This window comes from Rhincodon typus, chromosome 37 (assembly GCF_021869965.1).
Source record: "Rhincodon typus isolate 14 chromosome 37, sRhiTyp1.1, whole genome shotgun sequence".
Classification (NCBI taxonomy): domain Eukaryota; kingdom Metazoa; phylum Chordata; class Chondrichthyes; order Orectolobiformes; family Rhincodontidae; genus Rhincodon; species Rhincodon typus.
In genome coordinates, this window is record NC_063368.1 from 3,067,962 (window position 1) to 3,080,392 (window position 12,431).

Here is a 12,431-nt window from a genome sequence, read left to right on the forward strand (position 1 = left end):
ATCATGTGTTTAGAGGTGGGGAAGTTTGTTGGTGATTGTACAAATGTTCAGCACCATTCACCAATCCTCAGACTGAAACTGTCTCTCTCCAAATGCAGCAAGGTTTGGACAACAACCAGGATTGTGCTGATGAGGGACAAGCAATTTGCCTGGCACTTGTGTGATGTGAAATGACTCTTTCCAAAAAGCGAATCTGACTTTTGCCCCATGATGATTAGTGGCATTACTGATGGTGAATCCCTACATACAACATCCTTTGACAGTCATTGACCAAAAACTGAACTGGACCAGCCATGCAAATACTATGACCACAAGAGCAAGTCATGAGAAACTCGCCATCAGTTTCCCCAATGCCTGGTCTTCCACAAAGCAAAGATCAGGAGTGTGTTGGAGTATTCCACTTTCCTGAATGATTGTAGCTCCAACAACAATCAAAAATCCTGACACCATCCAGGGCAAAACAACCTGCTCAATTGTGACCACATCCACCACTTTGTGTTCACTCCCTTTGTCACACGGTAGCAAACAGTGTGTACCATCTGCAAAATGCACTGTACTAACTTGACAATGAGCCTTTTACAGCACCTTCCAAACTGGCAACTTTTGCCACCTAGATGGTCTAGGGCTCCAGAAACATGGAAACCTCGAAGTTCCCCTTCAAAGCAGGCATGATCCTCACTTGAAGCTATATTGTGTTACTTCACTACTGCTGGGTCAAAAATGTGGAAGTCGCTCCCTGATAGGACTGTGGGTGTTCCTACAATTCCAGGACTGCAGCAATTCAAGAAGGCAGCTTTCTGCCATCTTGTCCAGGGCAGTTAAGGATGGGTAATAAAATGCTGGCTTTGCCAGCAATAGCCACATCCAAGATTTTTTTTTTAAAAAGTTTGAAATCAACACTATAGTTATCAACTGCATGAATAAAGCTTGAATATAGTCCCCAGTTTGAGCTACACTTTAAATAACCCCCTAAATGATGGTACCTACTCATGTTACCAGTTGCTTATCAGTCCCATGTTTGAAGTTTCATCCCCTGGTGATCAGGCCACTGTCTCCACATGTCTTCCAGTGACTAAACAGGCCACTATCCTCCAGCTGCCCCAACACTGTCTTATTGGATTTTGACACTTGTACCCTTTTCTAACTCTGGCCCTTTGACATAAGTTAAAATCCCAAATCAAGTCGTCAATTGGTATTCAGTATCTTGGTGCCTCATCAGCTTCCAAAACCACTTAGTATCTGGTCATTTCCTGTTGTTAATAACAGGAACTCCAGGTACATACCAGCAATAGAAGACGTTTGTGATATCTCTTCGAATAAGGCAGGGAGAAAACCATTTCCAGGAAAGCCATTGTCTAAAGGGTTAATCCAGAGTGTCTGGTGGTGCATTTGGCATAGGACATTGCCTTATTTATATCTCCTGAATTATCTGTATGTTTCCTTGATCGGTTAAACCTATCCTTTTTCTGTTTAAAAGTGCTGTGTATGAAATGCATCAATAATTATCTTTGGGGGAAAAAGGCAGAAGAATTCTTAAGAATTATCTTGATAACACATAAACCACCATGCAATTAGCACAGCACCTTTTCATTTCTGCAGCTAGAGTCCAAATCAGCTATCTTCTATTTCCTGTTGTCTTGCTGGGCATAAGATTAACACCACCAATATGACATGGCACCCAGAAACTGCTGATTTTGGTACTACCACATTCTGGGCTCATGTCACTCCATCAAACAGGCCTGTAACCACATTGTTCTAATAACTTGCAATGGGGCTTGGTGGGGTTTTCCACTGAAGCAAATGAGTTCTGGATTAGAAGGTCTGTGGATGACCACCTGACCAACCTCCAGTTAAGGCCCTTGAATGGTCAATTAACAAGAAGTTAAGAGCCTCAATCCAGCAACGTCCCAATTACTTACCTATCCAGCAGGCAAGAAAAGTGGCTGCTTTCCCAGGAGGGAAACCAGGGTGACCTTCCTGCTGGGCTTGAGGTGGGTGTTCACTACTTGCCACAAACTGAGAATTTTGGGGTCTTAGTGATGTTGATGGTAATGGTGTGCAGGCATTTGGCTGCTGAACCTACCCCAGCCTTACCTCTGATTCCCCTGATCTCCCTTTCCACAACCCCCTCTCTGGGATTTGCAAACATATTTGTCTTGCTAGTGTCAGTATTGAAGTTTGAGCAGCAAAAGTAGGCAATGACTCTCTGCAGCTCTGTGACTGCTGATCTCTAGCTGGCAGCTTCAAGTAGGGAAAGGCTTCCACCACACCACCTGATGAGTCAAGAAGCCCATGGTGAGATCAAAGTGCCTAATTGGTGCTTGATTCAGCACAGGCTGGAAACTAGCATGTGGAAGAACATACCAATCCCTTATAAGAAATACTTCTGCTTTGGGAAGAGTGCTGTTTGGAGAGATTATGGCTATGGGCATGACTGTATTTTGTGACATGTTATGTTTTCAATAGGCTCAGCTTAAAGACTACCAGCGTGAACTGGAAGAAGCTTGCAGCTCTCGAGAGGAAATCCTGACTCAGTCCAAAGAAAATGAGAAGAAGCTCAAGGCACTTGAGGCAGAAATGCTTCACATCCAGGAGGTACAAGATTAAAATATGCTGAGATTAATACAGAAAAAAATTTATTAAAACACTTGGAGGTTTTGAAACTGAGATTTTTGGCTCTCAACAAGTTGTTTCTTGTGGTGCTGATCCAACGATTGCCAACCATGTGAAAAATGTCCGTTTTTCTCAGAACATGCTTATTTAAGTGGACTTGTTGCTGTGAACTTAACAATAGGCATATACGTCATTTGTCATCTAAAGTACATACAAAATACAACATTATCCACTTGCAGCAATAAAACTTCCAAAAGTCTGAGTACCATCAGAATGTGACGTAAAGTGTGGCATCTGGAATGCACTGCCTGGATGTGATGAAACCAGATTCAGATGCGGCTTTTAAAAGGGCGAATTATTTCAAATTTACAAGGCTTTAGGAAAGGGTGGGAGAATGGGACTCGGAGTTGCTCTTGTCGAGAGCTGACAAACATGCAGAAGGTGAATGGTCTTTAATGCTGAAACCATTCAATAACTCTGTGCATGTTTAGCATCTATATTTTTGGCATTTCTACTTATTCCTTTATGCACTATGAAATCTCACTAGAGAGGGGCAATATCTTCTGTTAAACTGCATGCAAATGCTGACTGAAAAATTCAGTAATTTACTTCAGCCTACTAAATCTGCCCGGTCTTCCGCAAGCAAACCTACTTAATGGTTAGTGATGGAAGCAAAGTTTGATCAGTAATTTTTTGGTGTGTTGAATGTTTTCACTGCTTTTGCGTTGAATTTCTGGAAAGAAGTTTTCATTTATGAAACAGCAAACTGTAGCCGTGAGTTGCAGTGATGGCCCTGTCAAAAAGCAGCTGGTCCACAGAAGTGGATCTTTGCTGAATGCTTGCAGACTTTGCTCTCACCATAGAGAGAATCTGTGTATAGCTTAACAATCCCTTGTGGTTCTGTTATTTTGACTGTTCCTTGTAGTTGAGTGTTTTTGCCAGTAAAGTGATTACCTTTGGACTGTCATGGCTGGTATGTATGTTAAATAACATAGTTAAATGCCTCCCATGAATAGTGTAACTTAAACAGAAGTTTCAAAGTTGACCGTGGAATTGCTAAATGCCTGGGAGAACTTATGCAGGGCATTCATCTTAATAGGTGGAGAATGCTGAAATATGCATTTTACAGGCAACTATTCAAGTCTTATTTAAATGTTTTTTTTTTTAAGATCATTACTTCCTTTCAAACAGTCATGTTTTTGATTAGCACTTTTTAAAAATTATCTAGGAACTTGCTGCAGCAGAGCGTGCCAAGCGACTGATACAGCAGGAGAGGGATGAGCTGGCTGAGGAGATTGCCAGCAACAGTTCTGGAAAGTATGTACTTTGCCCAAATGGGGCTTTATTTTCTGCAATTCTTGTACCATTCACATAGCCATTTGTACAATGATTTCCTCCTCTTGAAAGAGCTAAGCAGGGACAATTTTGCGAACATTTGATAGATTAGAACACTATTGATATTCAGATTCAATCGTTGGATACATGGTTCAGTTGGTATACAGTAATCCAGGATGCTGATTTCACTTGACCCTCTCTCCAGAGGGCAGACGTGTCACTAACAGTTGAATTTGCCCCATTTAACTACAGATAACCCCAAATACCATTTGTCCCTCATGAATAAGTATAAAACTGCGAAATGTTTACTTATTCTCTATCCTGATTAAATGATTTTAACTGGATACACTCCAACAAAATGTCTTTATTTTTGCTATTCTATATCCATAGTCTCTGAACTTGGGAAAAATGTGATCTCCCTGATTTGGAAACTGGATCTCTCTCTCTCTCATATTTCATTAAAAGCCTTGAAGTTTAAATATCTTTACTAAGTTGAAGCCAGTTGTGACACTGGTGCTATAACTAATTTGGGCCTCTGTTAAAGTTCTCTTAGTTATAGTGATCATGCTGTTCGCACAAGTGATTTGACCATCTTGTCTTACGAGGATGAGCAATAATTGCTGGCCAATCAACAACTCCCACATCCCATGAGTGAATTTAAGTGTTTCCTTACCACCCAATCACAGCTTTTGTGATGAAATCACTTGCAGCTTGGACAAGCTTAATCAAGAGGAGTTTAACCTAGTACAACTGTTATGAAAACACTTCATATTTAAAATTTCTTGGAGGACTTAATTTTTCCACATCCTTCAAAACTTAATGTTTCCAGTTTTGTGGAAATACTTGATATGGCAAAGAGATCATTGAAAGGCCTTTGAAGAATCACGTGACTTGTAATAACGACTGGTTTTGCTGTACACCCTTGCTGGGGCTGTTTGAACAGCAACTGGCTTTGAAAGTTCCTTTTTATTTTTGCCTGGCTTTCAGTTTACGAGCAAGAAACCTCCTGAGGAATTGTTACCCAGTTGATCTCTTCTTTTTCTGAAAAGAAAACCCTCTTGTTGAGTTCAGGGTAAAAACTATTTGCTCTTCTGAAAGTGTGGTTTCAAGAAAAAGATGGAAAAATTAACAGTACAAATAGTTTTGAACAACTGTGATATGATTACGATTTGGGAACGTAGCTGCAGGATGACAAACGCTGGGAACTCAATATCCAAGGGTATTCAATCTTTTAGGAAGGACAGGCAAAAAGGAAAGAAGAGGTGTATTGCTAATGGAAGATGAAATCAATGAGAAGGGATCTTGGTGCAGGAAATCTGTGGTATCAGTCTTGGAGAAGCTAAGAAGCAACAAAGAATGAAAAACATTAGTGGGATTTGTCTGTAGGAAAGGCATTAAGCAGGAAATTGAAGATGCATGCTGCAGTAATTTGTGGTTACTTTTAAACTGGGCAAACTATATTAGCAATAATATTGTGATAGCAGAATTCCTGGCATGTGCAAGATGATTTTATAGAATAGTGTGTTGAGACCTGGGGTCAGCTATCCTACTTTTGGTTTTGCACAATGATAAGGACTTAATGAATAATCTTATTGTAAGAAGATCTTTAGGAAAAAATAACCATTGCATGATAGCATCCTTCATTAGGAAGGAAAGAGAAGTAGTGCAATCTGAAACTAGGGTCCTATAACAAAACAAAGGAAGCTGCAAAGATATGAGGGGTGAGTTGGTTGCAAAAATGGGTAACTTCCTTAAAAGGCTCAGCATTGGAAAGGCAATGTCAAGCATTTAAGAAATTGATGTATTTCAAGTTATTCAGGCAAAATAACACAATAGGGAAAGTAGCCCAACAATGGCTTACAAAAGGTAAGGATAGTAACTCAAAAGAAGTGTCATAAATTCCTTGAGAAAGTGCTAAGCCTGATGATTGGGAGCAGGTCTGAATTCAGCAAAGGGCCAAGAGGTTGATTTAAGAAGAGTGTGGAGATGAGAATGAGAGAAACAAGTAGATTGTAAAAGCTTCCATTTGTATACAAAAGGAAGAGGAATATTGCAGACAAATGTATGCCTGTTACAGTCTGAAGTGGACAAATTAATGAAGGAAAACCAGGAAATGGCACAGCATTTAGACAACTACTTTAGTTGTGCCTTTACAGAAGAAAACAAAACTTCCAGAAATGCTAGGGAAGCAGTGGTCTTTTGGAAAGGAAGAATTGAAGGAAATGAGTATTAGTTAAAAAGAAAATGTGCTGAAGAAATTAGTGGAACAGAAAACTGATAAATATCCAGGGCCTGACAATCTGCTTCCCAGCTACTAAAGTGGCTGCGGAGAAAGTAGATGAGTTGGTTGTCATCTTGAATTTGGAAGCAGATAATTATTTTCATGTATGCTTCTTTAAATTTGTCATAAGCCAGCTGAGCCAACACTTTGAAATAAGATTATACTTCACCGTATAATCGCGTGATTATAATTGCTTATTTCAATAAGTGCAACTTGTCCTCTGTGGTGCAAAGTTATGAGAAAACCACATGCTCCTATTGTAGCACTTCATCTTATTTGATTTGAACAGATTTACTTCCTTGCTTACATCTTTTTTTCTAACCACTTGACTTTTTGTTGAACTGGACTATATCACAACTTTAATTTTTAAAAATTGATTGCCTATATCATCATTTTACTCTCGCTCCATCTAGAAATATATTAAAAACTTTCTAACATAACGTGTAAAGTGTTTTCCAGTTGCTGAGGCTGACAAACTACTTTTCACCTCCCAACTATAGAGAGACAGCCCAGCCCCACCACATCCCATGAGTGATGATGATGTGTATCTTTTCCTTTGTTCTTTCACGGTATGTGAATGTTTCTGGCAAGGCCAGCAATTGTTGCCCATCCCCAATTCCCGTTGAACTTGTTGGCTTGTTAGGCTATTTGACCAATTAAGGATCAATCACAGTGCCTTGAATCTGGAGTTACAAATGTCATACCACGGAAACCATGATGTGGAGGTGCTGGAATTGGACTGGGATGGCAAAGTCAGAAGTCACATGACACCAGCTTATAGTCAGGTGAAGTTGACATAGGAGCAGTGCTCCGAAAGCTCATAATTTCAAACAAACCTGTTGGACTGTAACCTGGTGTCGTGTAACTTCTGACTTGGACAATAGTAAGTTAGTGAACCTGATGTCTTGTTAATGATATTCAATGATGGTTGCATACTCATCGTTATGCAGGCAACTTCCAGGTATATTAATTGGTTTTAAATTCTACCTGCTGCTGTGGTTGGATTTGGAACTGTGTTCAGGAAGTTAACCTGGGCCTCTGGTTTACTATTCCAATGATAATTATAAGCATGTGCTGCTTCTCCTTCAGTGTTTTTGTGAAGTGAGTGATTATAAGGGGATTTAACAGTAGTACTATTTTCTAAACTTTGGATTTGCCTAGTTGGGCTTTAGTGTTTTGTCTCTGATCTGTGCATCCCTATATTTGTACAACAGGCAGCAATTGGATTAGTGCTGAAGGAGCCTGTCTCATGGTTGGGCGTGGAAGGTTGACCCCTGGGGAAAGTGACAGGTGTGCTGACTGTTTTAAGTGCACGTGTGAGAGAGTTTCTGTCCAGAATATGTTCAGGGGTTGGCTTTTGTTGCAGTATTTCTACTTACTGAGGTAGAGAAACAGTTACAATTGAAGGATTATTTCTGACCAATTTTTTTGTTTTTTTTAAATATAGATCTTTGGCTCTAGAAGAAAAGAGACGGCTTGAGGCCAGGATTGCTCAACTGGAGGAGGAGGTAGAGGAAGAGCAGACCAATGCTGAAATGGCCAATGATCGCCTCAGAAAAGCTAATCTCCAGGTATGTGCTAAATAAACTTTCACTTTGTTTTTCCTGTAATTTATCATGTCATTTCATGTAATTCATCATGTTCTATGGATAGTTAAAAATTACATATAATCCCATTCCCCCAACCAAATTACTGTATTGACTTAAACGGATGGGTCAAAAAATATTAGACAATTTTTGTTGACAGTGTGCCCGTAGGTTAAAAATAGGCAGTGTTTATTTGTGCTGTGACGTTGTGGCGGACATGCTCAGTTGTAGCTTTCAGCATGTTCTGTGAGCTGGTGACATGAAACTGAATAGGTTGGTTTGACATAGACCAGCAGTAAAGTTTATCCATTTTTAGGTGTGCAGGTCTTGTATGTGGTCCACTTATTGTTTACTAAATGTTTCTTCTGTAAAACATGCTTCTGCTAATTCAGTAAATTATGAATAATGTAAGGATCAATTTTAAAATATATTGACTGAATTTTTCTTAAATTACTAATGTGGAATTAATGAAACTCTTATTAACCTCAGGAGTTGACCTACCTGAACTGTGTAGAAACTTTTTGCAGAAAAAGGATCTAGCCTAAGGATGCAGGCCTAAGGATCCAAAATGCTGACATAAAACTTCATTATGATTGTGATCTCATCACAAATGGGGAATTGTAATAAGTTGTTGCCAACGTTTTTTGTGTTCTACACTGAAATGCTGCAGTGGAATTTTCATTATAATGCCATTAGTGACAATATTGACCACATACGTAGATGTAAGCAATGAATTTTAATGTTGAAAATCCCATGGGAAATGCTTACATTGCAGATTCCAAAGCATCGGGAGGCGACATTGTCTTTCATAGATCCAAAATCTGTCACTGACCAGGAAGGTGTCAGGAACAATTGCATATGCGCCTATGGCTGCGTTGTGGACCAAGTGTGCATGTGGAACATTTCCTGTTGTCTTTCCAATCAGTGGCAGGAGTTAGAATTCAAAATAAGTCCTCTAAACTGATAAGTCTTAGTTAAATAACATACATAAGTGTGTGTCAGTGGCATTAAGTTCCTTGAAATTACCTTACTGTTACAATTTGTAGGTTGCGAGCCAGTCTTTATTGATCGCCTAAATTTCAGTTTAATTGTAACTTGAAAAATTTTGCTAGTAAAAATAAAATTGGGGTATGTATGTTGCACACAGTCCACAGACTTGGGCAGGTAATGTGAACTATTTTTTTTATGTGGATGATTTACTGGGCGCAGTTGAATTGCTTGTGAGACTTGAAATAATTGTTCTGAAGATTCTGATAAAGAACATGTGCATGATTTACTGACCCTAAATACTGGGGACCCTAAATTAATACTGCTGCAGTATACCTGTAATCCCCTACTCTGTACTTCTCGGGAGAACTTAGCAGGGTAGTTAGTTTGTAAGAACTAGAAATGATGCTCTGGTTAGGGCATTTTGGTCAAAAGGTTTCACTCAACTCTCTCGTAATGTTGGTTGAGAGTTAAACCTGTTTAAATGTCAGTGTTTTGTGTTAAATGTTTTGCATTTAATGATTCTGTTGCAAAGGTTGACCAGATAAATGCAGATCTTTCAGCTGAACGCAGCAATGCCCAGAAGGCTGAAAATGCTCGCCAGCAATCAGAACGACAGAATAAGGAGCTGAAAGCCAAGTTGCAAGAGATGGAGAATGCTGTTAGATCTAAATACAAGGCAAACATCACAGCACTAGAGGCCAAAATTGCTCAACTGGAGGAGCAGCTTGATGCAGAGACACGGTACAAATAGTTCTGAAATAATATAGATGAAATATGCTAGGAGTAAATATCTTTGAGGAGAAGGTCGGGAAAGATGCTATTTATAAAGTGATTGGAAACTAAACATCTAGAACAAACAATGTTCCCTAATGTGACCTACTGTGCTCTTGCTTAGCTTCCTGAAATAGTGAATTTGAGCAATATAAATGGACAGCTTAACATTAGCATTTAAAGTTGGAATTAGAAAATGTTTCTATGCGTTAGTATAGAACCGAATAAAACAAAGTTCCCTTTTGTTCTAGTGCTGCTTTGATCAAGATATCCCTGCATCACTTCTTTTAATAAAACATTTAAGTATAAAGAAGTCTTAAGTTACAGCACAGAATGAGGCCATGGAGTCTGTTGTTTTTGTGCTAGTTCTCAATAGATCAGGGCTTGTTGTGGGGGAGGGTGTTGGTCATAACCTTATTGTATTCCCTCTTAATCTGACAATAATTAATAGCTTGCTATTTCCTACTCTAGTCTGTGTCAATTCTTTTTACACCTAGCTTCTCATTTCCTAATAATGCATTGTGCTTCAGGGTCTAGTTATTTTAAACCTTCAACCATATCACAAGCACACCTCCCCATTAGGGCAATCGACCCTGTTGTGTTGAGCTGTCTTTACAAGTTCCACCTCCCCTACAACTGGTCTCACTGCCAGTGGAATCTTTCTTTCCTGCACCATCTGTCCAGTCATGCATGCATCTGCTGTATCATCCAATTTCTGTATTCATTAATTTTTGGTTACTGGGAATAATCTGGAAGTTACTGCCTTTTGATCTCCTTCCTTGTTTAAAATTTCTGTATAGCGCCTCATTTCTGTTTTGCCTAATCTTTCCAGTATTGGCACGTTCTGCCTGCTTGCTCTCCAACTTCTATGCTCTGCAGCTATTTGGTGACATCTTGACCCTGACATCAGGAGGCAATATGCTGACCTGGAATCATGTCTGCAGCCACGTAAATATCTGCCTGTTCCCTTAACTGTAGAATCCTCGATTTATTGTTGCAAGAGGAATTACCAGTTGCCAGTATTGAAACCTTTTTTGCTAGGTTAAAAAATAAAATTCACTCTCATTACTCCTGCAATACTTGCTTGGTGATTGTCAACTCGCTGGTGGTCATCTGTTCCCCTTCTTCTGCCTGTACTCTCCCATAAGCTACAACATGACTGCTTTTAGAAGTATACCATCCAGGGAGACCTGCAAGAATGAAAGAATGTGGAGTACCTTAAAGTGAGGGCTCTGTCTGTTAGAATGGGATCATAGTTGTTATAAGTCAGTCAGAACTCTAGTGATTCCCTGGAACTTGCTTGAGGTCCCAACCATCACTTTGGATTGGATTAGGATGTCACTGTTTGAATCTAGGGATGAGTACTCATTCCAGCACAGCCATCTCTTCCAAGTATGAAGAGAAAAGACCATTGCATTGTTCGAAGGGGATTTCAGCCAATTCTACAATATTCAAAGAAAATTTGGAAATATATTGCTCTTCCTTCACTGTCGCTGGGTCAAAATCCTGGAATTCTCTCCCTGATGGCATTGTGGGTCAACCCACAGCAAGTGGACTGCAGTGGTTTGAGAAGGCAGCTCACCATCACTACCACCTCCAAGGGCAGTTAGGGATGGGCGATAAATGCTGACCAGTCAGCAATGCCCAGAAAGCGCACATGAATTAAAAAAAAACAGTACTGACGAGATATTTCAGTTTTGATTTTGAGGGTATGAATGGGTTAGTCCAAATGGTAATCCAGCTGCTACTGAATTAGCTGATCGTTGGATATTTTTGTTCATTTAATCGACTTGTTTATAATGTTGTGTAGTGTACTAGTTTTAGAATTCAGTTTTAAACCTCATTGATCAGTATTCTTGTTTCAAATACCTTTTAACCAGTGACAGCCAATGAAACTAAGATGTTACTGGTTAGGTTGGTAAATAGTGCACTCATTATGGAGATGAACCATTGTTTCAGGAAGATTCCAGGTTTGAACTTTGATCTGTGGTTAGTTAACTGACCTCAGTTGGGACATACTTAGGCCATAATTTCTGAGTTTGGAAAGAGAGAATATTAATCAGCAGTGATTATTATTTAATATCTCAGGGAGGACTGGCTGTATGAGTACTTGGAGAGGACAGAGCTCATCTGTAATATTCTAAACAGTCAAATAGCCTTTAAAGTTGAATAAATCTCATACTTAACCCCTTGGGTGAAGTACAGCGGGCTGTCAGCACACACATCTATTGACCAGTTCATGTTAGCGCCTTGAGAAAATCTGCTAACTAATATACTGACTTTGTCAAACTAGGGAAAAACAAGCTGCCAGTAAATTAGTGCGTCGTTCTGAAAAGAGGCTGAAGGAGGTGATGCTGCAGATGGAGGATGAAAGACGCAATGCTGATCAATACAAAGACCAGGTCAGTCTTGAGATTTGATCTCTACAGAGATGTGATGTGCTTCTGAAATATGAGCTGCACACAAGATTCGCTTGTTTTGTTTTCCTCTTCCCAAACACTTTCTAAGCCACATGCTTTCCTTGGCAGAGTTATCTGACTGGACCTCTAAGATTGCCCCCAAGATTAATACCCCTTAGGTCTGCCTTGCCTCGCCTCTTTTTCCAAGATGGTGTGATTCATCAAACAGCAAAGCAAATGTGAACATATAAAATAAAATAGAATCAGAAGTAGGACTCAGTCGTATACTACTTCTATTCTGTATGTTCGTATGTGGATTGATGTTGTAGTTTAATCTTATGAAAATCTTCCAAGGCAACAGCCTAGTGCTATTATCGCTGGACTATTAGTCCAGAGGCGCAGATAACAATCTGGGGACATGGGTTTGACTCCCGCCCAGCAGATGGTGGAATTTGA

The 12,431-nt window shown here is 39.6% G+C and overlaps 1 protein-coding gene across 1 annotated transcript in view; it reads left to right on the forward strand.

The window, feature by feature from the left end:
• Window positions 1–12,431, forward strand: part of LOC109913798 (myosin-9-like) — a 70,784-nt gene that overhangs the window by 49,275 nt on the left and 9,078 nt on the right. Inside the window, exons 23-27 of the mRNA XM_048617332.1 lie at window positions 2,467–2,595; window positions 3,842–3,930; window positions 7,677–7,800; window positions 9,338–9,546; window positions 11,870–11,978. Of these exons, the coding sequence (XP_048473289.1) occupies window positions 2,467–2,595; window positions 3,842–3,930; window positions 7,677–7,800; window positions 9,338–9,546; window positions 11,870–11,978 (660 nt within the window). The remainder of the gene's footprint in view (window positions 1–2,466; window positions 2,596–3,841; window positions 3,931–7,676; window positions 7,801–9,337; window positions 9,547–11,869; window positions 11,979–12,431) is intronic.